Below are 26,431 nucleotides of genomic sequence, written 5' to 3'. Positions count from 1 at the left end.
ATCACCGCCACACCAGTTATATGATGACGCTGAAATGCACTTTACAAGCTGGCCCAAACTAACTATATCCCTCACTAACATTTGAGGCCACTGGATATGCTGTATACAGTTTATTTAGCTGAGGCTACATACAGTATATGGCACTGTGTTCCAGGTGCAATCCAAGACCTTCCCGTCTCATACCCGAAACACAATAGCATCTGTCTGAGTAGCGCTCAGGTAATCTTAGAAAGTGATGTAGTCAATCAAATAATAGAACGCTTTCTCTGATTGGATGAGTCAGAGGTTGTGACATCATCAGCCCGCCTCTCTTAGACAGGAAGGTTGCACCCAGAACACAGTGCTATATGCTGTACGTAGCTTCTGCTACATACAGTTTATACAGCACATCCAACAGCCTCACATGTAAGTGAGGGACAAAGTTCATTTGGGCCACTTGTAAAGTGTAACTAAAGCTGGAGAGAAGCTTTAAGCAGGCTAGCTCAGTTAATGATTCATACTCTGCATGGTCTAGGGTCGTCAGTTGTGTACCCCAAGGTTCAGTGTTGGGACCCTTACTTTTTAATAAATTTATAAAAGATATAGGGTCTGGGATTAAAAATCCCATTTCAGCCTTTGCAGATGACACCAAGCTGTGCAGTGAAATAACGTCCTTACAGGATGTCTCCAACTTACAAGCTGACCTCAATGCACTGCGTAATTGGACAACTATGTGGCAAATGAGGTTTAATGTTGATAAATGTAAAGTTATGCACTTGGGGACTAAGAATATGCATGCATCATACATACTAGGGGGGGTACAACTGGGGGAATCAATGGTGGAGAAGGATCTGGGAGTTCTGGTAGATCACAAGCCTAATAATGGCATGCAATGCCAAGCTGCGGTTTCTAAAGCGAGCAAAATCCTCTCTTGTATTAAAAGAGGTATAGACTCCAGAGAGAGAGAGATATCATATTACCCCTGTACAAATCATTAGTAATACCTCATTTGGAATATGCAGTTCAGTTTTGGGCACCAATTCACAAAAAAACCCATTGGGGAACTTGAGAAAGTACAGAGAAGGGCAACAAAATTGATAAGAGGCATGGAGGAGCTCAGCTATGAGGAAAGATTAGAGGAACTGAATGCATTCTTTCTTGAGAAGAAGAGATTAAGGGGGATATGATCAACATGTATAAATACATCAGTGGATCATATAGTGAACTTGGTGTAGAGTTATTCACCCTGAGGTCATCAGAGGACAAGGGGACACTCTACGTCTGGAGGAAAAGAAATTTAATCTCCAAACACAGAAAGGTTTCTTCACAGTGAGAGCTGTTAAAATGTGGAATAGACTCCCTCAAGAGTTGGTTCTGGCTAGCTCAGTGGATGTAACTATGTACCATTACAGTCTGCTCTTTTACCATAATTCCCTTTTCCTACTGAAATCTAGTTGCTATAGACTGACACACATAATGGTTCCAGCATTGGTTAGTAATTTCATAATTTTATACAATGGCAAAAAAACCCAAGGCCGCATGTACAACTAAACTTATAGACTTCAAATACCATACAGCCATCATGCTTAATACGTGCAATAGCTAAACTTTAAATTCCCTCAAAGTGACTACAAGCCAAGCTACAGCACTGTGATGCATCCTTGTCATACATAATGGTCTCATTAAAAATGATGTATTTTTCTCAAAAGCAACTCTACACAAGCTTTCAAATAAACCTAGAAATGATTTAATGTGAGAAGTAAATGCACTGTGAATGGATGTTTAGACACCTGTTGTCATTGTACTGTAGGTGGAGGCAGTAAGTTCAGGCAAACAGCTGCTTCACACATATCCATCATCACTTAAATACTGTTAACCTTCAGCTTCATCCTCCCTTCTTAATGTGTGACACATCATACTAGGGACACTCGCTTCTAATAAAGACAGCTGAAAAAGTAATTTAGGTAAAACATTCAAGTAATATCTTAATCTTAATTGCTTTTAGTTACACTTTAAATATTTTCTGAATTATGAAAGGTTTTGCTATCCCAGGAAACCAAAACTATCCTTCAAAAGCCCAATCTAGTTCAAGAAAATATAAAATACTTTCTTTCAGTCTGATCATTTTTTTTGGTGAACAATGGTTATATAGGTTGGTGAAGAAGTATAAATGTAGTGACAAAATATTTGTTAAGTGGATTTCTGTTTTATTACCGGTGGAGTAACATTTGTAACTGCTGCATATGAAATTCTCATTGCTTATTTAGTATATTGACTCTGCTTCAGTCATCTGATGATGTTCTTAATATATACTGTAAAAGGCTGGCTGCTTGTGGCGCTGTTAAAGTTTATCTAAACCTAATCAATAACATCACATACTGTATAAGCGTAATTATGTTAATGTAGTTTCAAAAGTCCTCTTCAATATTTTGAAATCTGCAGTTTTCATAAAAAGGAGTACTTTTTGTTATACGTGGTCATCACTCATTGTTTTTGTCATTGTTTTCCAGTTGTGATTCTGTCTCCCTGTTGCACGGGTTTCCATTGGAGATTACAGTTGGCAGGCATTGCACACTGTTGTCACCCTCAGAAACGTTCCCCAAGGAATGCCATGCAATCTATCCAAGGAGTTCATGCATGTAATCATGAAGTGGCTGCAAAGAGGCTGCAGGAGAACAGCAGCAAGGAGTTACAACAAGAATAAAAGCAAGGAAAACAAGTATTTTATTTTTTTATGCAATTGTTTATTATAAACAGTGCTTTAACACATTTTATTCAGCTACATCTATTTTAATAAAGATGTCTTTCAGTAGGAAGGATGGGTCAAAATGTTGCTGTATGCTTTCTATACTGTACATCTTGCTTGTCACTTTTGTGGAATATACAGTGATGATGTTTGTAGGGCCCTTTTAAGAGTAGGAACCACACCCACTTGTGATTGGTGGTTGCCTTGTCAATCAAGCCAGTGGACTGTGGGATGTCTTCTCCTGGGATTCCAGGCTTGAGACACCCAAGGTGACCTGAAACACCTGTGGAGTTACTGGACATGGTGGCCTTTTCTGTGTCCCAAAGTTTTGGGCTTGTTTTGAAAAGTATTCCCTCCACTGAAGAGTCACCTATACCAGCAATAGTGGAATCAAAATTGTTGGCAGCACACGTATTGGTCTGAGTGGCATAAGACCTGGAGGCCTTGAGTTTCTTCTCAGAGGAGTTTAGATCTGTGGAGTTTCCACTGGGACCAGATGATGGTGGTGAGATAGTGTCTCCAGTGGCCCAAAGTGATAAGAAATCCACCCACATTACCCAGCATAATATGTGCTAGGTGACGGGGTCTCACTTTCTGAGTATGACTCTGCTGATAACTTGAAGGAGTTCAGAATTATGGCAGCTGAACTGGTAGAGGAGTCCATTTTGTGTGCTGCAAATCCAACACTAGGCAGCCAAGTGGGAGATATGTACAGTGGCCTAATGGGCTGGGCATTAGTAGGTAACCACCAACCCTCCTGCATCCTCAGCAGGGGCAGCAGCCTGGGCTGCAACAGGACTGTTCCTTGCACACTATGCAATGGATGCACATCTTCTGCCAGACCAGGGATATGGTTGAAAGTTAAGTTTTCCCTAAATAGGTACTAAGGCGTCTGAAATGTTTGTGTTCTGCTGGGACATGCAGCTGTGAAGATATAGGACTTGGTTTAGTTCAACTGTGCCCAGTTAAGTACTGAACTATGCCAGAGTTCGATTTTCTCCCTTCTCACTACCCTTCTGCTCCACACTCACACTGTACTTTAAAATAAGTGTTCCCAGACACACATCATCCAGACCAGCCTTTTTCAACCAGGCTGCCCAGGCATCCTGGGGTGCCTTCAGAGTTCTTCAGGGGTGCCTTGGTAAAATGTCTAAAAGTTGCTAAAAGACTGTTTACAAGCCACCAGGTGGATCAAGCCTGCCTTTTACTTACACAAAGCCACAGGTTTTCACTGTGCATCATAACAACCTTCCACCGGCGTCCTAACTAATGTCATCGGTTGGTAAGGAAATCTTTGGGAGCCTGCACAGCATCCTTGTTTGCCATAACTATCTTATTGCTGTAAGACCAAGCATAGTCATGCGATCACAAATCACTGTAGCATCCCAAATTTCGAAACCTGGTGCAACATCACTCACTGAGTGTGTAATCTGACCATAGAACGAGTTGTTAATTTAAAGAACTTACTTAAGAGGTGACTTCTTTAGGAGAGCGTGCCCCTTCTGGAAGGCATCAGATGTACATCTTATGATTTCTGCTTCAGCTTCCTTTTGTTTTGTGGATAATTCAGAGTAATCTAGATTTTGCATCTTCAGATGTTTTAGGTAAGATTCAATACCTCCTAATTTGTCAAAAGCCTGTAAAAAAAATGGATTCAGTTGGGAAAATATGTGAATCCTGGGTAAAAGTTGTGTGAAAGCACTTTACTGGAACAATCATGATTATGCAAAGAAAATCTCTTTAAATAAAATAAATAATTAAATAACAAAATTAAAATTAAAAACACAGAGCCAGTAAATTGTGGAAGCCACATCAAAAATTACTTTCAGGCACATTTCATGATTTCATGCCTATTTCTAGCACTGATCATCCTGCTAACATTTAACCTCCTCCCTCCCCATTACCTCTTTTCTAAAACCTCAATACTTAATCTATATCTAACTCCTAAAACCCAATTCCAGGTTGGTGGAGGCCCCCTTAGAGGCTTTCCACGTGACATTTTTTATAAAAAATGTTCGTACATATGCATTTTTTTCAGGACAGTCACATGACAAGTGGGGTCCTTAATTTTGTAAAGCACAGTGCTCACATGATGATGTCAACTCCATTCATTGCTGCAAATGTCACATTATACTGTGAGCTCAGGCTGAAGTGATAGACCTCTTGAGGTGTGTCCATGATGGCCTGGGCTTACAGAAAGTGGGTTGTATGATGGTGGGCGTCATTCAATGAAGAGGACAGACAGTCCATGGGAGACAGCTTCAGGGACAGGGAGTAGGTGAATATTAATATAAATAATAGGTGCAGTGTTAAGATATGAATGTTAAATATCAAATAAAGTGCAATGAATCAAAAAGTGCAAAGGCAATTATGAAAATATGAACCAGCAAAATGGAATAAAAATATAAATATATAAATTTATCACTGTATCAAATAGTATAAAAAGTGACTGTAAGTGTATATAAAGTGACCATGAATCATGACATTAATGAGTCCATAAAGTGACAAGGTGATTACACTATATACTGTCACTGCAAAGTGACTGATGGTGCTAAATAAAGTGACAATAGTGATAAATCAATCTCCAAAAGGAAGTGATTGAAGATCCAATATTATGATCTCAGAGTATAGTGATCGACTTTCTACATCCAATGATATGGTGATGTGCCAGGTAATAGAAGAATTGGCACTCACCAGATGCGCAATTAAATCACGTATTAAAGATTTAAGCTCTCAATGGTCAGCCAGAGGTTCTCTTAAGGATATACACAGCCTGGTCTGGAGTTCCCTCTCTGAATCATCAGTAGTCAGCAGTACCTCTATCGTTCTTCTTACACAGCTCGGTGGGTGGTTAAGCTCACAAAGAGCCCAAAGAAAGGATGCCAAATAGCGTGATACTGCTTCAGAAAGTATTTATTCCTTCCAATACATGTAAATGCAGAGATATAGACACTGACCATATATGTATCCAAAGATGGCCGCCAGACCTGCACGAGGCCTCGGCAGCGTGATTTCACAATGTTGCAGCTCCTCTCTGACACGTTTTGTGCTATTGCATATTATCATAGGGGGAGTGCCTGCCTTAGATAGTAGGTGGATATTGCAGTGACACCTGCATTTTTAATTTCACAAGGATTAGGCTAAATATAATTTAAATTTTATATTAAACTGGAGTTTAAAAGTAACTGTATGACTTTTATAGGTAAATCTAATTTTAAGTCCTCCTGTACACTGGACCTTTTTACAGCTGCTGTTTTTGGCTTGTGGCAGTTTTTTCTACAGCCAGTAAACTCCCCAGCATGTTATCCTATGTGTCCATGAACACATAGGCTTTAATCAGCATTTTTTGGCAGGGGAGTTTTTTGGCTGGAACAAAACACCAGAACTAGTGGGTTTCTAGAGGAGTTTTTTAGTAAAAATGCTGCAACGCTGGTAAATGCAGGAAAAAAACATTAAAACTACATTTTTTTTAAGCAAAAAGTTTATTTTTTTGTGTAAAAAAATGCAAAAACGCTAAAAAAATTAGGGAAAACTCAAGTTTTAACTGACTTTGTTCTGCTAACGTTACTGACATTTTTAAAATGCCCAGTGTGCATGAGGACTAACACTTGAAGCAACTCTTCCCCTTAAATTGTTTACAAAAACTGAAACCATTAAAGACTCAATTCAGAAACAGCTTATCAATGCATGCCAAGTAAACCAAATCTTTCTTCCAGTCTTTCCCCTGAGACTCAGCTATCAGCATAGAGGAGATAAAGCCAAACTATCAATTGCAACTTGCATGCCAAAGACAGCACTGCCCTTCCTGTGATACTCATGTGCCCCTGCTCTCTGTGTACATCTGAGACCAATAACTAGTTAAATATGCAAATAAGAGCCTATTTTTTTTTTTTAAAGCAAAAGATTTGAATATGGGTGGCCTACATAGTCTGCACTCAGGAAGGAATGTGTTAAAACAACTGAAGGAGTGGATTATGACAGCATGATTATGATTGTATACCTAAAAAATAGAGATTCACTTTAACCCTTAGGGGAGATTTCCCTTGACTCCCTGTTCCATAACCAAAACCAGAAGTATGAGAAAATCCAAAGTAAAGGAATCCTGGGGTGTTACCAGGGTCACTAAAATTTGTGTCCCCATTGGAAGACTTCCCCTCTATTCCTGCACTAGTATCAACCCTAAATTTTGGATTTTCTTTTCCTTTCACTTTTGATAATAACAGTAAACATGACAAATAGAGAGGATGTATCTCCCCAATGGGGATATAGACAGTAAAACAACTTGACAGGTACTCTAAGAAAAATAAGCTTTATCTAAAACCAAGAACAGTAATTTAGCATATTGCAGCTTACGGGCTTTACATTGTGGTGGCTGTATCGGTTCTCTATTTTTTAAGCTATTTTCTCTTTAGTTTCACCTGGTGATCCTGCCTGTAACTCACTTTCTGTGTTAAGGAGACAGCTCTCACTTACTGTACTGTACCTTTGAACAACATAGAACACCTTTCCCTTTCCTTTTATCTATAACATTAGTGAGATGTGCTCTGTAGTCCAGATTCCAGGGCAACATTTTAAGCTTGCTACAGGTAGTTAGAGTCTCAGTGGATTTCTTCCATTTTTAATTGGCAAGTATTTTTCGTATCATTTGAAAAAATTTAACAAAACACTTTCATTGGTATATTTAACAGACCAAAAGGGATCAAATAAAAGAAGTTAGTCATTAAGGTTTACATATGCATTAAAACCCCTTTTATCCTTTTACAAAACTGTGAAAATTAGCACTTAATCTAATTCCTCCTCCTAGTCCTAACACCCTTAAAAAAACTCTGTCACCTTTTCCGTTCAAAGCATATTAACAGTGCCTGTGTAAAGGCTTCCCCTCCCCATAACCCACTTATATTCTCCTTCACCTTCTCTACTGCTCCACCAAGTCACAGCTGACACCAAAATTTCTAGTGTCATCTGCTGTGGGTGGACATGACATCCTTCACTCTGCTATGTGACAGTGCTCGGACGTAGCTGAGCATTGTCTAAGAAAAGCCACTTGCTCCTTCATACTCAGAAGCTTTGGGCACTTTCTCCAGCTGGGACAGTGGAAGGAGTGGCTTGACAAAGGAGACCCTTTGAAATGCGTAGCCATGCCCACTGCTCCGCTCACATGTGACATAGTGCAGGAAATTCTCCGCAACACACTGTGTATGTGTACAGAGCTCTGGTTTTTCCTTAAGCTGCAGCTATTCCTCTACCTGACAGCACTACTATCCAGGACTACAGGTGTGACTACAGAGGAACATACATGCTGGGAGTGTTGTGGGGGGTAAGTACTGGAAAGGTGAGCATTTGTGTATCTGTGGGCCGCTATTGCACAGAGCAAGGCATCACTCTCTGGCCAGCAACTTACATTCTGCATTATTTTTAGCAGTAAGGAAGCGATACCTTGATTGAATGTTCTATCTGCATTTCTAGCTTTCTCACCAGCAACGTGATCGCAAGTGCAACATCAGCCTAAGGACCTGTGTAGATGGGCTATGGGCTTTGGGCTTGTGTTGGTGACATCAGTTTGAGATGCTTTAGAAACCATTCTGAAATCATTGACAAGTTCATGTGTCCTGCAGCTGACCACCTTCTGACCTGTACTTGACCTGATTCAAGCAGGTTTTGCAATTACATCGACCTGAAGCAAACAACAGCCCTAAGACAAAGATGTTATCCCTTTATCTACCTTAGTTAATCCTGAAAACAGGACTATCACCTAAACCAAGGGTCCCCAAACTTTCTAAACAAAGGGCCAGCTTAGTGTCCTTCAGACATTAGGTGGGCTGGACTGTGGCCAGTGGGAGTAGAAAATGTCCCAGCATCATTGGTGTGAGTGGGAGAAGTAGTGCCCCATTGTTGGTGTCAATGGGAAGAATAGTGCCCCATCATTGGTGTTGGTGGGAGGAATAGTACCCCATTGTTGGTGTCAGTGTAGGAGTGATTGACATAGTGCCTCGTATCAGTGGGGGAATATATTGCCCCAAGGGCCAGGTAAAGGCAAGGCATTTGGCCCCTGGGCTGCAGTTTGGAGAGCACAGACCTAAACTGACAGAATGATGCCCTCTGCACCCAAACATAAGAGCTCTTAAAAGAATCAGTCCCAAAATCACAGTACCTAAAACTAATGAACATCCCTCAAAATAAATATATTAATTTCAGCCAGCTTCAAAGTGTTTATTGGGATATTTGGTGCAAAGAATACAGAAATTCAGTTTTGTTACCATTGTCTATACAAAATGTAATTACTTGTGATGTGTATCTAAGATTTCACTTGTGGTTGTAGATATACGGAAAGTGATAAAAACACAAAACAAAACTTTCTATAAAAGTAAAGGTATTTTTGTAAGCTAGTTTATGTAACATAGGAATAATTCTAGTGGTCAGGTACAAAGATTGAGTTTCAAAAGTACTTATTTTGTGGAGGACAAACTCCCTGAGCATATAGGATAGTCTTGGTTTAAAATAAGTCATTCAAGAGCGCCATCTCCAGGCCATACACATTATAGTGCAGTCGTTTATTTTAGCTGTACCTTTGTTGTTGCTACTGTCAAAGTTTAGTAAAAATACCCTTTGTGTTCACAGATACCAGTGGATAAAAAAAACTGCCTTTCTATAGTGGGGAAAGAATTAGTGGCTTAAATAATTGCAATCTTCTTAGTTAATTTAATCAAGCTATGTTAAAAGGGTCTATAAGAATTTCACCTTAGCTTAGTGAGCGAAGTGAAGCTCTGCTGACTTCTATCATCCAATCATGTAAAAGTAAAAACACTGTTTTTTTTTATTTTCCTGATATGATTGGGTATTCCTTGCAAAGTGAATTTTTATCACATCCACTAAGCTTAGGGAGAATTCAGCTGCAAAGTGAAATTCCCTTTCAAAGTAATCAGCCTATTTGCCTTTAGTAAATAAACCCGTTTGTTTCAAATTTTCATCCCAACTGCACATAGACTCTTATCATTAATAGACAGACTACGTTTATGGCAGAACCTTATTTGTTGAAATTGCTTAGTTCAAGTACTGCTTCAACTACCTAGCTAAAAATCCACTAAAAGCATTTCCATTAGTGGAACTGAATGCAATGATAATTGTAGAATTTACTCTCGTGCGATTTGCTTACCTTGTTAACACACTTAAAAAAGTCATTGGCTTCCAGTAAAATTTCATGTCTCCGATTCATCAGTTCCCAGAACTCAGCAAAGAGTGCCATTAATGTTTCATTGGAGTTGTTTAGTTTTTCAATGCCTGCACAGTCCTTCACATCAGATAATCTGATGGCCTCTGTTTTTAGATTGTCTACAACCGAAGTCCATTCCTATTGAATGAAAAATAAAACAAACATAGATAAAAAATAACTTGACATAGTTAAGGTGGAACTCCAATCAAAACAGCTGTATTTTATATATATACATTCTTATATGCAATAATATGAGAATGTACTTTTGCTGGAGGAAAGAAAAATGTGTTTTGTTGCTGATAATCCACCACTTGCTTTCATCTTCTAGCCTGCACTAAAAGATTTCATTTTGAATTAGAAGTGGCTACAGGCAACACATACACATCTAGTTTTTCTCTAGATCATCCTTACTGGGGCTTATTCAGTAAAGAAATGCACAGCACAATAAAGATGTTCAATATGTAACAAACAGGAAGCAATCAGAACATATTTTTATCTGATTTGTCCACAGTTTACTGAAATCTGCTTGGTTCAGGGGCGGACTGACCATTTGAGCACTCGGGCACTGCCCGAGGGCCCGGGGTCAGTAGGGGGCCCCATGAGATGCCCCTGGTACCTTTCATTGGCTTTTTCATAGGCTTTTTTGGGTGTGGGCAAGGACACAGGGGCCCCATGATCCCCTATTGCCCGGGGGCCCCATGAGTTGTCAGTCCGCCCCTGGTTTGGTTATAGGATAGGGAGCTTGTAATGTCCTGTTTGCACTTTCTGCTGCCATATTTATTATTATTATTATTATACAGTATTTATAAAGGGCCAATAGTTCACTCAGTGCTGTACATTACAAAGGGGGACAGAACATGTGACAGAACAATACCAATACAATGCAAAACATGAGGGGATTGAGGGCCCTGCTCTTTCGAGCTTACAATCTAGGAGGGAGGGGATAGTGGTACAGGAGGAGATAGCTGTGGGGGATGGAGTGGTAGGAAGAGTGGAGGAGGTCGGCAAGTTAGCAGGGGGTGGGGTAGGCTTCCCTGAAGAGATGGGTTTTCAGGGTGCGCCTAAAGGAGAGGAGAGTAGGTGATAATCTGATGGGTTGGGGCAGGGAGTTCCAGAGGATGGGTGACACCCTGGAGAAGTCCTGGAGGTGGGCATGGGAGGAGGAGACCAGGGAACTAGAGAGAAGGAGGTCTTGTGAGGAGCAGAGTGTGCATGCTGGGCGGTACTTGGATATTAGGTCGGTGATGTAGTTCGGAGAAGTATGGTGGACAGTTTTGTACGTCAGTGTTAGGATTTTGAATTTGATTCGTTGCGCAATCGGAAGCCAGTGCAGGGATTGGCAGAGGGGGGTGGCGGAAACGGAGCGGTTGGAAAGGTGAATGAGTCTGGCAGCCGTATTCAGGATCGACTGAAGCGGGGATAGCCAGTGGCGAGGCAGGCCAGTGAGGAGGGAGTTGCAGTAGTCAAGTCTTGATATGATGAGGGAGTGGATGAGCTGTTTAGCGGTTTCTGGGGTTAGGAACATGCGTATTTTGGCGATGTTGCGGAGGTGGAGTCTGCACGAGTTAGTTAAAGATTGGACTTGGGGCTGGAAGGATAGGTTGGAGTCCAGAATGACACCAAGTACTCTGGCTTGCGGGGCGGGTTTGATGGTGGTGTTGTTGGATGTGATGGAGAAGTCAATGGGGGGCGGTGTCCGGGCTGGGGGGAAGACAAGAAACTCGGTTTTGGAGAGGTTCAGTTTAAGGAAGTGAACAAACGTTTATGTGCTCAATGTCTATCCATGTCCAAAGTCTGTGGCATGATTGTCACTTAGATGCTTACAGAGCTGTCATATACCAAAGACAGGAAGGCACAATACTTACCTTGCATTTTAATGCACTAGAAGTAGTTATGTACATGTCTAAAAAGATAAGTAGTTATATGTGTGTTTTTTCATTTGCAGGTGTAGCTTTAAAAAGAAAACTCAATATGCTCTATTTACATATTAAAGTCTATGTTTAGTTATTTTTTTAAATCAGCATAAGGAACCTACATTGAATGAGAAGTGTCACTTGTGCTGTGCTGCTGTCTTAGTTAAAATCTTACATTCTCTGTCCCACTCCAAAACCCTTTACTCTAGGTTCACACCTATGCAGGTTGTGTTTTGTGCGTTACTGCATTGCGTTTTGCATTTTTGCACTTGCGTTTTTGATGCGTTTTTCGGGGGGGTGTTAATTTTTTTAATTTTTCTTGGTGCTAGGTAGATTTTAAATGCAAAATGTATCAAAATGTGGCAAAAAAGGAGCAAAAACATAATACATGCTTTTCTGCAGCATTTCCATTGAAGTTTATAGAACCAAAAATGCAACGTTTTGCGTTCAAAAAAAGTCCCTGACCCTTTCCAAAAACTCACAGTGTTAAAACACACAGGTGTGAACATGTCCCATAGGAAATCATGTTAAATTAACTGTACTGCATTTCTGCAAAACACAAAACGCTTAGGTGTGAACCTAGGGTTAGTGCCCGTTCACCTATATGCGGATTGGATGCGGTTTGAACCACATCCAATCCGTATGACATGTGAAATACCATTGCTTCTTATGGTGCCTGTTCACATACAGTATGTCTGGCGCATGGCCAGTGCAGATTCAGTGCGGTTTTAAAAAGAGTCATGTCCGATTTCTGAGCAGTGGCTTCAGGTTCTTGTGCATATTACATGCTATTGACTTCTATTGGAACTGTTTCTAAACTGCATATGTGTGAAAAGGATAAGATCCTGAGCTAATCCTGTCTTGAACCTGATGTAAACCTGACATGAACCTGTGAACAATTTCTGTATCAATTAGCTGTGAAACCTGAGCTTCAATCCTCACCGTATATGTGTGAATTAGCTCTCACAGTGGTAATCTTCTGGAGCTGATAAGTCAATGCAGCCATTGAATGGCGAATGGAGGAGATGAACAATTCATCCACTCATCCTACAATTATAAAGCATTTTTTGATGCTGGAAGCTATAGTTCAGCTTCTATGAGTCAATGAGGGTAGAAAGGGTAGGCATAGTTGGCACTCTTGATGAGTGTCTACAACATGTCCAGCAGCTGTATTAAAGCAGAAGTAAACTCACTTTTGTATCCTTTACCTACAGGTAAGTTTATAATAAATCTTACCTGTAGGTAAATTTAATATCTCCTAAATGTGCACCGTTTAGGAGATATTCCTTCTTTTTTTTTTAGCTGGCACATGCACTCTGAAGGAATGGCACAGGTATGTCATTCCTTCAAATTACTGTGCCATGTTCCGAAATGCCCGTGCGCATGCACAGGAGTGACGTCATCGTGACTCGGCCAGTCAGACGGCCGGAGCTCATGAACCCGGAAGGAAGACCAGGTGAGGATGGAAGCCCTGTCAGCGGTGACAGTGCACCGCTGGAGGGCTTCATTTTGAGGCAAGTCATTTTTCTTATTTGCAGTTTACTACGCTTCAAACCCTACAGCACCAGAACTTGAATGTAGGTATAACCCTTTCTGTGAAGAAACTCATGAACCACCAAGAACAGTTTGTCGCTCTCACTCTCTGTTCTTTTGCCATGAACCATCCGGAGCTGACATGTCATAGAAGACTGAGGGTGGCAGGGGAGGAGAACTTCCGTTTGGATCGTGTAGCTGATCTGACCGGGAGTGGGACGGGTACCTGTCAAAACCTGCTCCCCTACAGAAAATATATATGCCAAACATGACAGAGGAGGTGGGGAGGAGGAGAATCAGCAGTGAAGTTCTGCTTTAAGCCAGTGTTAGTGAATGCAGCAAAAGAGTAATATGATTATGACATAAATATGCAAGAGGTTTGTAGGCATGTGCAGTCTCTTTTCTCCACTGCTGGTGGTGTTCAAACCACAGTGGCATTGCAGAGGGAGAGAAAGTCAGGAGGAACATACTTCTCTGTGGTTTCCAGGGCCTCCGGGGGAGCGATCCAGTTGGATGCTGCCACCCCCTGTGACCCTGGTGGCCATCTTGGGTCAGACAGAGTCTATTCCTAGATTGTAAGCTTGAAAGAGCAGGGCCCTCGAACCCCTTGTGTATTGTATTGTTACTGAATTGTCTCATGTACTGTCCCCCACTTTAATATACAGCGCTGAGCAAACCTTTTGGCGCTATATAAATACTGTATAATAATAATAATAATATTTAAGACCCTGGCTCCCAGGCTTGCCGTGCATTTTACAAGTGGACAGTGTTGGGACAGGTTACCTGTCTATCAGGGAAAGTGAATATCGCTAGGGGAAGGTTCCAGACGAGTAAAGACAGGATATGCATATATTATCCTTTCCAGGAATCCAGTAAGGAAAGGACACAGACCAGCCAGGCTGCATTTCACCCTCAGAAACAGACGCTGTCGGCGCATCAGAACCCGCTTTGCTCTACACTACTATACAGAACTGAGTGTTCCCAGAGGGGTGACTTTCCACTGGGCTGTTGTATCTTTGAGCCATTACTTCAATACAAGTTATTTGCAACTGGATTCAATGTATTTACTGTTGCCTCACCACACTGCACCCACCCACAGGTTGATTTATTAAAGATAAATAGTCTATTCACTTTGTAAGAGAAATAGCAGTTTGCAAGGGAATTTGCCCCAGAGCTTAGTGGATGTGGTTTCACTTTGCAAATAATACCCAATCATGTGAAAGGAAAATTAAAAAAAGAACATACTTTTTGCTTGCCCATGATTGAATGATGGAAGTCAGCAGTTTTACCCCATTCACTAAGCTGTTTAGTACATCAACCCCATAGTGTGGCACCATTGTTTTGCTGTGCCCACAGTGCTGTTACAAGATCAAGTTGCCTGGTTTGTTGCAGATGTGCATCTTTGATTCTAGAAATGTATATTGGGTGTTGTCCTTGTCTGTTTTACAGATGAGCATATAATGTGGATAACTCAGTTTAGAAAAGCAAAGTCTGCCAGTAGTGAACTTTTCATTGTGACGTGTTGAGCCTATTAACCACCTTGTAATAGACTGCGTACTTGCATTACACCTGGCATCTCCTCAGGCTACACCATTATCTTCTCTTATCTCAGTGGTATTCTCTCAAAATTGAGCTTCATAATGTGCATTTACCTCTGGAAATAAGCTCATTTATCTGACGAGGCATTTGGAAATGTCTGCTCCCTCCAGAAGCTGTGAAAATAGCTGTACACTCACACACATAGATTTCTTGTTTGTACTGTGCGGAATGTTGAAATACTTAGCAGTCCTTTGAGTGATGTAGTTCCTTTGGTTTCTTTTACAAAATAAAATCTTTGATTCTAATTTTAATTTTTGCTGCCATGGAACATGTCAGTGGTAGACATTGGTAACTATTTTATTAAGGCGAAAATTGGAGATGAGTATAAAAGCAAGGAAATATTACAACCACAGTCATTTGAAAGTCCACAAAAAGCATCTATATTTCCATTTTTTAAATTCATTTTGGCATGCCAGTGGTGAGATCTCTGCAGCCCTGTCCCTCTGCTATAACTATTTGAAACGGTTCTTTCTCTTGCTCTTTTTTTGCATAAAAGTGGAATGGATCATAAGGTATGAGACTATGGCAAAGATGGTGGCAATTCTTTCAACTTTGTTACGAAATCTCAACAATCTAGTAGTTAAAAGACTTAAGAAACTAATAGGTGGTAAATCCATCAATTTGCTCAATGATTGATATATTTCCATTTTAAATAGTTGACCTTATAGGAACATAATTCATATGTGGCATTCTTTATTGCTGCTAAACTTTTAAATCAAGACTAAAATCTGCTATATTGCAAACAGTCCAATATTAGTTAAGAGGTTCCTTATCCCTTGTATCGTTTATGTATGAGAATATGGGGTCAATTCACCAAGAGTTAACTACTTGCCCTTCTGAGGATTTACCCCCCCTTCCTGACCAGGCCATTTGTTGCGTTACGGCGCTGCGTTACTTTAATTGACAGTTCCACGATCATGCAACGCTGCACCCAAATGAAATTTATGTCCTTTTTTCCCACGAATTGAGCTTTCTTTTGTTGGTATTTGATCGCCTGTGCATTTTTTTTTTTTTGCGCTATAAAAAAAATGGCACTTTTGAGAAAAAAACAATATTTTTGACTGTTTGTTATTAAACATGTCCAGTAAAAAAATCAAATTTCATCATAAATTTAGGCCAAAATGTATTCTGTTACATGTCTTAGCTAAAAAAAAATCCCAATACGTGTAAATTAATTGGTTATTGTGAAAGTTATAGCATGTACAAATGGCAATATATACTGGAATGTTTAATTTTTTTTTTAATTTTTACAAGTAATGGTGGCAATCAGCGACTTATAGCGGGACTGCAGCAGGCATTCTGATACTGGAGGGAACTGACTTGGTGTCTCTGACATCCCCAGTAACACCATTACAGTGATCAGTGCTAAAAAAACACTGACATCGTAATAATGGCACTGGGCAGGAAGGGGTTAACATGAGGGGCGATCAAAGGGTTAACTGTGTGCTGGGTGTGTTTTACTATAGGACCTTGTGTTTGTCTTCACTGTAAGCACACTGCAAAGCAGTGTGCACGAGCTGACAGGGAAAACGGTTTAAAAAACAGTTCTCCCTGTCGGAGATCCTTGGCAATCACCAGGCGCCGGCGAATAATCACCAGCTGGGACGCAGTGATTGACAGCCGTGCCCGCAAATGGTGGCGCGGGTAGGGCGCGTGTGTGCGCCCCCCTACCCGTAAATGCAAAATCATGTATATATACACGTGATTTTGCGCACCTGTGCCGCCCAGTATTTCTTCTATAGGGCGGACAGGAAGTGGTTAAATAAGGACTGAAAAGAATTTGGTAAAATAACGCATGTGATAAATTATTTGCAGATGTGCAAGAATTCTGCGGTAAATAACTCTTGCAGTAAAATATCTGTATTGCGGCAATTAACTTATATTTTCATGCAGTAATTTATCGTACAGTAGCTGATTGTTAAAGGAGCCAGCAGTGGCTTCCTTAACGGATGACTCATCAGCACTCAAAACATGCCAGCAAATACAAATGATGAAAAAAACAGTATCGCCCCCCCCCCTTCCCCAATCCACACCAAAATGTAAAAAAATAAATTAATGGCGTGCGGGTCTCCTCACAATCCTAAGGGATTTTGCGTCTGGTATGGATCTGGGAGGAACTCCATGCCATTTTTTTTTTATTTTGTGCGTAGGGTTCCCTTTAATATCCATACCAGACCCCTAGGGGTTGGGGGGAACCCCCTTGCTGCATATGAAAAAATATGATGCGATACCACCAGCAAAACCCTGGTGATAAATATTACATCTTTTCTTACTTTCTGTTGTGTTTGCAAATTGGACTTAACAGCTTACCGCATGTTTTTTTTTTGGTATTTACCTTAATATTCTTAATTTTGTGTTAAATACCGCAGAATGTTTTTTTTTTAGTGAATTGGACATTTGGTTACCAAATGTGATAATTTATGCAAATGAGTCACGTGACCGTGTTATCGCATGCGGTAACCTGTAGTGAATTGACCACTAAGTCACTTCCTCCGCCTCTAATATGGGAATTCAAAGTCCTATCATGCTTTATGCAGTGGTGTATTTTGGTTTTGTGCTGCCCTAGGCAAGACTGAAATCGGGCACCCCCCATCTAAATTTGTCCCACCCCAGCCATGGTATACTGTTCTTGTCTCAAGGTCTGATGAGGAAGCTGCAACCATTCACAGTGAACAGCTGCAGTTTCCTCATCAGACCCTGACACATGATTCCTCCAAGTGCCACATATGTGGTTAATGGGGCAGAGGATGGGGTCAGCGGGACAAAGGACATGGTCGACAGCGCAAAGGATAGGGTCAGCAGGGTATAGGACAGGGGTCAGTAGGGCAGAACATGGGGTCAGTGGGGGAGGGGATGGAGTCAGCAGGGCACAGGATGGGGTGAGCAGGGCAGAGGACAGGGTCAGTAGGGAAAACCATGTGGTCAATGGGGCAGAGGATGAGGTCAGCAGGGCATAGGACAGATCAGCAGGCCTCTTTCCCTTCTGTACACTATACACACTTCTATCTCTCTCTGGGTCAGTAGGGCAGAGCATGTGGTCAATGGGGCAGAGGATGAGATCAGCAGGACATAGGATGGGGTCAGCAGGCCTCTTTCCCCACTATACACACGTCTATCTCTCTCTGTGTCTCTCTCGTTTACACTATACACACTCTTCTGTCAATGAATTGCTAGTATGGCTGCTTTCCTCTTCTCCCCACTCCATCCCAGGCTGATGTCTGTGTCTCAGCTCCCTTACCACTGCTACCCTGAGGGGGGGAGAGGGAGTTCTCAGCAAAGTGTCCGGATGGTAGAAGGGGGTTTGAACTTTGTGCAAGGCACTCTTTCAGGGAGATAGGAGGTTGCAGCACTCACCCCAGTCTTCTTCGGCTTCTCCAACTGGGGGAGCATATGGAATCGCCAGGGTGAGCCAGGGGTGACCCAGGGTGAGCGATCCCCAGCTAGCTTGAATCCTTGCCAGATCCTAACTCATATCTGCATGTGCAGCAGGGAATCAGCACTCTGGGAAGGCACAGAGTGGGTAAGATAGCTTGCTTGCTGTGAAATCAGGATGACATAAGCAGGAGCAGTGCTAAAGCTCTCACTGTGTGCTGTTCACATCCCCACCAGACCAGAGACACTGGCCTGCCTCCTCCATTACCCTGCCCGGTGTGTGTTTGTGATTCCTTCCATGGGGCTTCCGGCATCCTGCTTCTCCTCACCCTGCCCTGAGACCCTGACTATTTAGGAGTAGAGGTGGTCACAAGGCATAATTAAAGAGCCGGCTCTGCCCTTCTGCCTGGGGGTGGCGCTGCCCCCCTGAAAAAATTCAACCCAAGGCAAAAGCCTTGTTTGCCTTGCATCTTTAAGTGTTGTGCCTGTGTTCTCCGCAAGCACGGCCCTGTTTATGTCATGAAGAAAGTGGTGATGCAAGTTAGCCTAAAGTAGAACTAAAGAAAACATCTTTTTATTTTGAATAGAGTAATGGAGGGATAATTGCTTTTATTGCAGAGATTCTGCTCTCTCCTGGCTCTCATCCTACCTGTCACAACGCTCCTTCAGCGTTACCTATAATGCTACCACCTCCCCCTCTCTGTTGGGGTCCCTCAAGGCTCTGTCCTCGGGCCCCTTCTCTTCTCCATCTATACCTCCTCCCTTGGCCAACTCATACACTCTCACGGCTTCAACTACCACCTCTATGCCGACGACACACAAATCTATCTCTCAACCCCCCACCTCACCCCCTTGGTCTCAGCCCGAATCACACACCTACTGAACGACATAACAGACTGGATGTCGCTCCACTTCCTTAAATTGAACCTCTCCAAAACCGAGTTTCTTGTCTTCCCCCCAGCCCGGACACCACCCCCCATTGATTTCTCCGTCACGTCCAACAACGCTACCATCAAACCCGCCCTGCAGGCCAGAGTACTGGGTGTCATTCTGGACTCCAACCTATCCTTCCAGCCCCAAGTCCAATCTTTAACAAACTCGTGCAGACTCCACCTCCGCAACATCGCCAAAATCCGCACGTTCCTAACCCCAGAAACCACTAAACAGCTCATCCACTCCCTCATCATATCACGACTCGACTACTGCTACTCCCTCCTCACTGGCCTGCCTCGCCGCTGGCTATCCCCGCTTCAGTCGATCCTGAGTACGGCAGCCAGACTCATTCACCTTTCCAACCGCTCTGTCTCCGCCACCCCCCTCTGCCAATCCCTCCACTGGCTTCCGATTGCGCAACGGATCAAATTCAAAATCCTAACGCTGACGTACAAAGCTGTCCACCATACTGCCCCGAACTACATCACTGACCTAATATCCAAGTACCGCCCAGCACGCACACTCCGCTCCTCACAAGACCTCCTTCTCTCTAGTTCCCTGGTCTCCTCCTCCCATGCCCGCCTCCAGGACTTCTCCAGGGTGTCACCCATCCTCTGGAACTCCCTGCCCCAACCCATCAGATTATCACCTACTCTCCTCTCCTTTAGGTGCACCCTGAAAACCCATCTCTTCAGGGAAGCCTACCCCACCCCCTGCTAACTTGCCGACCTCCTCCACTCTTCCTACCACTCCATCCCCCACAGCTATCTCCTCCTGTGCCACCACCCCCTCCCTCCTAGATTGTAAGCTCGAAAGAGCAGGGCCCTCGATACCCTCATGTTTTGCATTGTATTGGTATTGTTCTGTCACATGTTCTGTCCCCCTTTGTAATGTACAGCGCTGAGCGAACTATTGGCGCTTTATAAATACTGTATAATAATAATAATAATAATTGCCATCTGTATCCCATTGGGCAGATTTCCCTTTACTTCCTTTCCCATGGCCAAAGCAGAGAGCCAGTGACTGACCATCTTTGATTACTCAGTTCTTGGTCTTAGAAGTGGTGTGGAACAGATGCAGCATCTGACTGTTGCTGCATCCACCTAGGTGAATATAATTTGTTTTCCCTCAAACCTCTCTTTTAAACATATTTACTGTTTCTTTGTAATACAAGTATATATTTTGTATTTATTTTTAATCGGTTAAATGTGAAACACGACATATGAATATTTCATATTTACAGTATGCAGCCACCAGGTGGCAATGTATGCTTTGAGAATGTTCTTCCTCTAAGGCTGCTGCAGTCCAAAGCATAGACTGGAGCAGACCAGAAGATAGACACATTTCTTTCCTCTGCTAGCGGAGATGTCAATGTCTTAAAGAAAGCCTGTTATAAGTGAGACATGGAGGCTGTTTCTGATTTAAATCTGTCATCTTAATCCATGCTTAACCACGCAGTCAGTCCCTGACCTCGGAACAACATTTAGAAAAGAAATTCAAACTTCAGTAACTAACTAGGAATTAAAGCAACTATCCTAATGATAGGCACAGAGCTTGTGCCTTTATAAAAACTAATTTGCAATGTCAGCATCCATAGTTCTCACAGTATAGGTTTCCTTTAATAGGTGGATTAAAACAGAATATGAGGATAAAGATAGTGCTGGGCTTTCTTATTAGAAATCCCAGCATGCTATGCAAATTTTTTTTTTTTAACTTTTTTTTACTTTTAGGATGTAAAGCCCAAAGCCAGTAAATGTAATACTCCTGCCTTGCAGTGTGACAAGTTATTGTACTTTTGTATTTAAAATTATAAAAATAATTAATTTCCTGAAGTATTCCAGTGTAAATTGCAACGGTTTTGCTGAATTAATATAGGCAAGTGTGTATAAGCCTTAAGTCTTCTGTCCAGCCAACAAATTATTGTTTTATTTTTAATTTTGCAAGCTAGAATAAAGGCAAAGTAGTGGTGAAAGCAAGCACTAGTGTTTGTTTATTCATGTTTTCTGTGCTATAGAACTAGGAGCATGGCAGAATGTGTCCTTTTTCTACATACTTTAGGCTAGTGATCTCTTAACCTTTTTAACGCCCTATAGCAGAAATACTACTACAGGGTGGCAAGACTGTGCAAAGTCATGTATATATATGTGATTTACATTTCTGAGTAAGGGCATGTGTGCCACCCTATCCGAGCCGCCATTGGCAGCTATGGATGTCAATCACCAGGTCCCCGCCGCAGATTCTCTGCTGGCACTTGGTGATTGCTAAGTACCACTAACAGGGGAGAGGCCTGTGTGTAAAAACACAGGTCTCTCTCCTACCAGCAATAACATGCTGCTGTGCTGAGAAATACACAGCAGCATGTCTCCTTAGTAAAACACACAGAGCACACACAGTAAAACAGCACAGCCTTTGATCGCCCCAGATGTTAACCCCTTCCTGCCCAGTGTCATTAGTACAGTGTCAGTGATTTTTATTAGCACTGATAACTGTATTAGTGTCATTGGTATGTCAGTGGCAGTTAGTCAGTTCCCAGCCAGTGTCAGAATGCCCGCCGCAGTCCTGCAGTCCCACTATAAGCCGCTGATTGCCGCCATTACTAGTATAAAAAAAAAGTAAATAAATAAAAATAAACCAATTAATTTACACGTAGTGGGATTTTTTTTCTTTGGAAAGACATGCAGCAGAATACATTTTGGCCTAAATTTATGAAAACATTTGATGACCCTATTCAAAATAAAAAGATGTTTTTTTTACTGGATATGTTCTATAGCAAAAAGCCAAAAATATTGGTTTTTTTTTCAAACTTTTCAGTCTTTTTTTGTTTATAGCGCAAAAAAATAAGAAAACACAGGCACTGTGGCAGCGATCAAATGCCACAGAAAGAAAGCTCTATTTGTGGGGAAAAAAGGATGTAAATTTAATTTGGGTGCAGCATTGCATGACTGCGCAATTGTCAGTTAAATTAACACAGCACCATATCACAAAAAATGTCCTGGTCAGGAAGGGGGGTAACTCCACTAGAGAGCAAGTGGTTAACTCAGCTGGAATGCCTGCAATGTACATTATCAAGAAGAGAAACCTTTTAGCCTGTTATTGTGCCAAGTAGCCAGTAGATGGCAGTACAATCACACAATTTTGGCCTGGATTAGTAAAAAAAAAAAAACCCCACCAAGCAGGCATCAATCAAATATATTTTGCCCTTAGCAATCTTCCCTTGCAATGCTACTACATTCTCCGTTTCATTGATGTCATATTTAGATTTTATTTTACTGCTAAATGTGTCATGTGGGAATACTGAAGCTTAAAATGATAAGGTAATATTATGTTAATCCAAATGTGCTATTTTTAAAACTGGATATAAATATTTAAGTCTGATATTTATATTAAGGCAGTAAAGAATATAGACTACCAACATTTACTTAGTTTTACCACATGCATGAATGGCATAATATAAAATATACATTTATTTTGATACATTTTCTATAGTGGGAAACTGTAACGTAATAATATAATGACTTTGTTGGTAATATGACTATACAGAATATTGCATATGGCTATACAGACTCCGCTGTTCTATAGGGTAATATTTTCTCCCGTGAATTATAATTTATTTTTACCCACCAAAAACATTAATAGCAAATCAAACTAATGAAAGTTTCCAACCACAAAAGCTATGTATAGGCAAAACTATTTTTTTTTTGGACAGGGTAGGAAAGGATTAATGTTAAATTTACTGCTCTGTCCCTCTATGTGTGGCATTGTCAGAAGGTGTAGAAGGTGATGGAAAAACTCCAAATTTTAAAATTGTTACCAGAACAAAGGTTAGAGGCAATCTACTAATGGGGGTACTTCTTACAGAGACAGCTGTCTTAAGATGAGGTTTCCTCTCACTTCCTGTTGCTTCTCCAAGACAGCAAGTGAATTACCCCTGTAATAGCAACTTTGGGAATAATAGGTAAAACTCCGGACACGAACTTGAGGAAAACAAACTTTTATTTTACCAGCTGGGACTTAGTCAGACTAGTTTCTGAAAGCTAAGTGTTTGAAAAACATCTTACATGGTGCATACCAACAATTATGTCACAATGCAAATATTTTTTCTCTTTTACTCTTTGTACCTTTTAACATACATTCTAAGCAGTTCAGCCTTTGCGGTTTCACAGACATTGCATCTGCTAAGCTATAACATATTGTTTCACAGGAAATGAGGGGGAGAAAGCGAGCTGATGGCTTGGTTCTGCAAACAGATGCTTTAAAAACCTTAAGAGATTAAAGGGGAATGCTGCAATATTTGGGTGCTGCCACACCCCAACAACACAGCAAACAGTTTACTGATGGGGAGTTTTGGCATAAACCTTAACCGCTTCCGCGCCACCCTAGAGCAGAAATACTGCTACAGGGTGGTACGGGTGTGCAAAATCACGTATATATACGTGATTTTGCAGTTTTCGGTATGGGGTGCGTGCGCCCTACCCACACCGCCATTCGTGGTCTCAGCAGTCAATCACCGGGTCCCGGCCGGTGATTTCTCTCCGGCACACAGTGATCACAGAGTATTTCCAACGAGGGAGGGACCTGTGTATAAACAACACAGATCTCTCCCCAGTCAGCTCCTTGCAGTGGAAAGCACTCACACAGCACACTGTGAAACAGCACACAATTAACCCTTTGATTGGCCCACATTTTAACCCATTCCTGCCCAGTTTCATTAGTACAGTGTCAGGGCTTCTTATTAGCACTGATCACTGTATTGGTGTCACTGGGAATGTCAGTGACACCAAATCAGCTCCCCCCAGTGTCAGAATGCCTGCCGCAGTCCTGAAGTCCCGCTATAAGTTGCTGATCGCCGCCCTTACTAGTGGAAAAAAAAAACAATTCCAGTATATATACCGCCACTTGTAAATGCTATAACTTTCATGCAAACCAATTAATTTACATGTATTGGGATTTTTTTTTATTTCAGCAAAGACATGTAGCAGAATACATTTTGGCCTAAATTTATGACAAAATTAGATTTGTTAATTATTTTACTGGATATGTTTAATAGCAAAATTGTCGGGTTTTTTTTGTTTATAGCACAAACAATTCAAAACGCAAAGGCGATCAAATACCACTGAAAGAAAGCTCTATTCGTGGGGAAAAAAAGGATGCAAATTTCATTTGGGTGTAGCATGACCATGCAATTGTCAGTTAAAGTAACGCAGCACCATATCGAAAAAATGGCCTGGTCAGGAAGGGGTGGGGGTAAATCCTCCGGAGTGCAAGTGGTTAAAGAAACCTAAGGGCAAAAAACTTGGGTTTTTTTGGATAGAGGGAAGAGGGATTAGTACACCTGTAAGATGTGTACTGCCATCTGTGCCCTGTTCGGGAGATTTAGGGCTCATGTACACTGCAGCTGATAAACTCACGTTTAGGAGCTGTTCAGCAGCCCCTGAACTCACGCTAATGTTTTCCTATGTGTCCATGTACACATCATCATTTACAGTTGTATACAGGCAGTTTAGTTTACAGTCGTTTTTTTTGAATGCACCAAACTTGCATTCAACAGTAGATTTTATCAGCGTTTCAAATGCAAAACGCTTGTAAACGTGTGTATATGCGGCTAACCACATTTCTAAGCGTTTCCGTTTTTAACTGTTCCATTTCCAGATGCTGTCCAGATCCTTTTTTTTATCATGAAAAGCGCATGGAAATCGTTTTCAAGGTACTCAAATGGACAAAACACTGAACACAGGATGTTCCTACCAAGCTTGTCACACATTGTAATGACCAGTTCACACCTTAGACCTCTCCCACCCTTGGAAACAAAAGATATGTTAATGACCATTCAGACCTCAAATTCCTCATGAAGACCCCCCCTGCCAGGCGGCCTTAATGACTCACTCCACCAGACACCTTTCCCACCCTTGGAAACAAAAGAAATGTTAATGAGCAACGCGCTCCTAAGCTAATCTCAACACATACTGCTCTCTCTGCTTCTACTCTCTGTATTTCCCTGAAACAGTCTGAAATGGTTATTAATTTATCACTTTCCAGTGCATTTGGGAGGTTCTCCTGTGCTTATCTTTAAAAAATGTATCTAAACGCAAACACACATAAACGCACAAAAACGCAGTATGCAAACGCAGCTAAACAGAGGTTTTTTAACCTACGTTTTCCAGCAGTCAGTTTCCATCACTCAGAAGTGTCCCGTGTACATGGGTCCTTACCCTATTTTTCCTGTTTACCATTATTACTGAAAGTCCCGAATTTTGTGTTGTTCCCAGAATAGTGATAGAGGGGAGGTTTCCAATGGGCCACACTAGTTTTGGTGACCCTGGTGATAACCAGGGATTCCTCCACTTTGGAGGAATTTCTTATTTCCTGTTTTGGCTATGTGATCCATGTCCCAATGGGGCACATATAGTAAAAAAAAAAGACAGGAGTTGTAATCCTCCCTTACTCTATTCAAAATGAAAAAACAGACGTTTTGCCATTAGTTCTACTTTAAATGAACCTCCAATTTATAGTCGACTTTGATCTTGACCTGAGACCCTATCTTTTTTTTATTTATCACAATTTGTCATGTTTTGTAATATTAAGAAGAGATAATAACATCTAGCAGTTGCTATAGAGGCAGGGGCGGACTGACCATTTGGAAACTCGGGCACTGACCCGGGGTCAGTAGGGGGCCCCATGAGATGCCCCTGGTACCTTTTTCATAGGCTTTTTTGAGTTTGATCTTGACCTGAGACCCTATCTTTTTTTTATTTATCACAATTTGTCATGTTTTGTAATATTAAGAAGAGATAATAACATCTAGCAGTTGCTATAGAGGCAGGGGCGGACTGACCATTTGGAAACTCGGGCACTGACCCGGGGTCAGTAGGGGGCCCCATGAGATGCCCCTGGTACCTTTTTCATAGGCTTTTTTGAGTTTGGGCAAGGACACAGGGGCCCCATGATCCCCTATTGCCCGGGGGCCCCATGAGTTGTCAGTCAGCCTCTGTATAGAGGTGCAAAGTCTGATAAGACTGAATCCTATGAGGAAGTCGGATATGACGAAACACGTCAGAGGGAATGTGCGGTAACGGGAAGTAACACTATTGGCACCATTTTGTGGCACTTGGTGGTGGTGAGAGGACTGCAGGAACCCACATAGCATGT

At 41.6% G+C, this 26,431-nt stretch overlaps 1 protein-coding gene and 1 long non-coding RNA gene across 10 annotated transcripts in view; one reads left to right on the top strand and one right to left on the bottom strand.

Moving 5' to 3' along the window:
• LOC149451568 (uncharacterized) overlaps positions 1 to 26,431 on the top strand; it is a 292,180-nt gene that overhangs the window by 101,603 nt on the left and 164,146 nt on the right. For 5 of the 8 annotated variants that reach the window (XR_016315014.1, XR_016315007.1, XR_016315013.1 and 2 more), the window contains exon 2: positions 2,490 to 2,698. The exons of the other annotated variants lie outside the window; for them this stretch is intronic. This is a non-coding gene — a long non-coding RNA (uncharacterized LOC149451568). The remainder of the gene's footprint in view (positions 1 to 2,489; positions 2,699 to 26,431) is intronic. 8 annotated transcript variants of the gene reach the window in all.
• Positions 1 to 26,431, bottom strand: part of CCDC141 (coiled-coil domain containing 141) — a 218,145-nt gene that overhangs the window by 112,088 nt on the left and 79,626 nt on the right. For both annotated transcript variants that reach the window (XM_089690384.1, XM_089690383.1), the window contains exons 7-8: positions 9,879 to 10,073; positions 4,193 to 4,362 (exon numbers count right to left, since the gene is read on the bottom strand). In XM_089690384.1, coding sequence (XP_089546510.1) covers positions 4,193 to 4,362; positions 9,879 to 10,073 — 365 coding nt within the window. The remainder of the gene's footprint in view (positions 1 to 4,192; positions 4,363 to 9,878; positions 10,074 to 26,431) is intronic.

This window comes from Staurois parvus, unplaced genomic scaffold, assembly GCF_062004578.1.
Source record: "Staurois parvus isolate SC_StPar_1 unplaced genomic scaffold, SC_StPar_1.0 ptg000530l, whole genome shotgun sequence".
Lineage (NCBI taxonomy): Eukaryota > Metazoa > Chordata > Amphibia > Anura > Ranidae > Staurois > Staurois parvus.
Note: the sequence above shows the minus strand (reverse complement) of the source record. Positions and strands in the feature narration are given on the sequence as shown.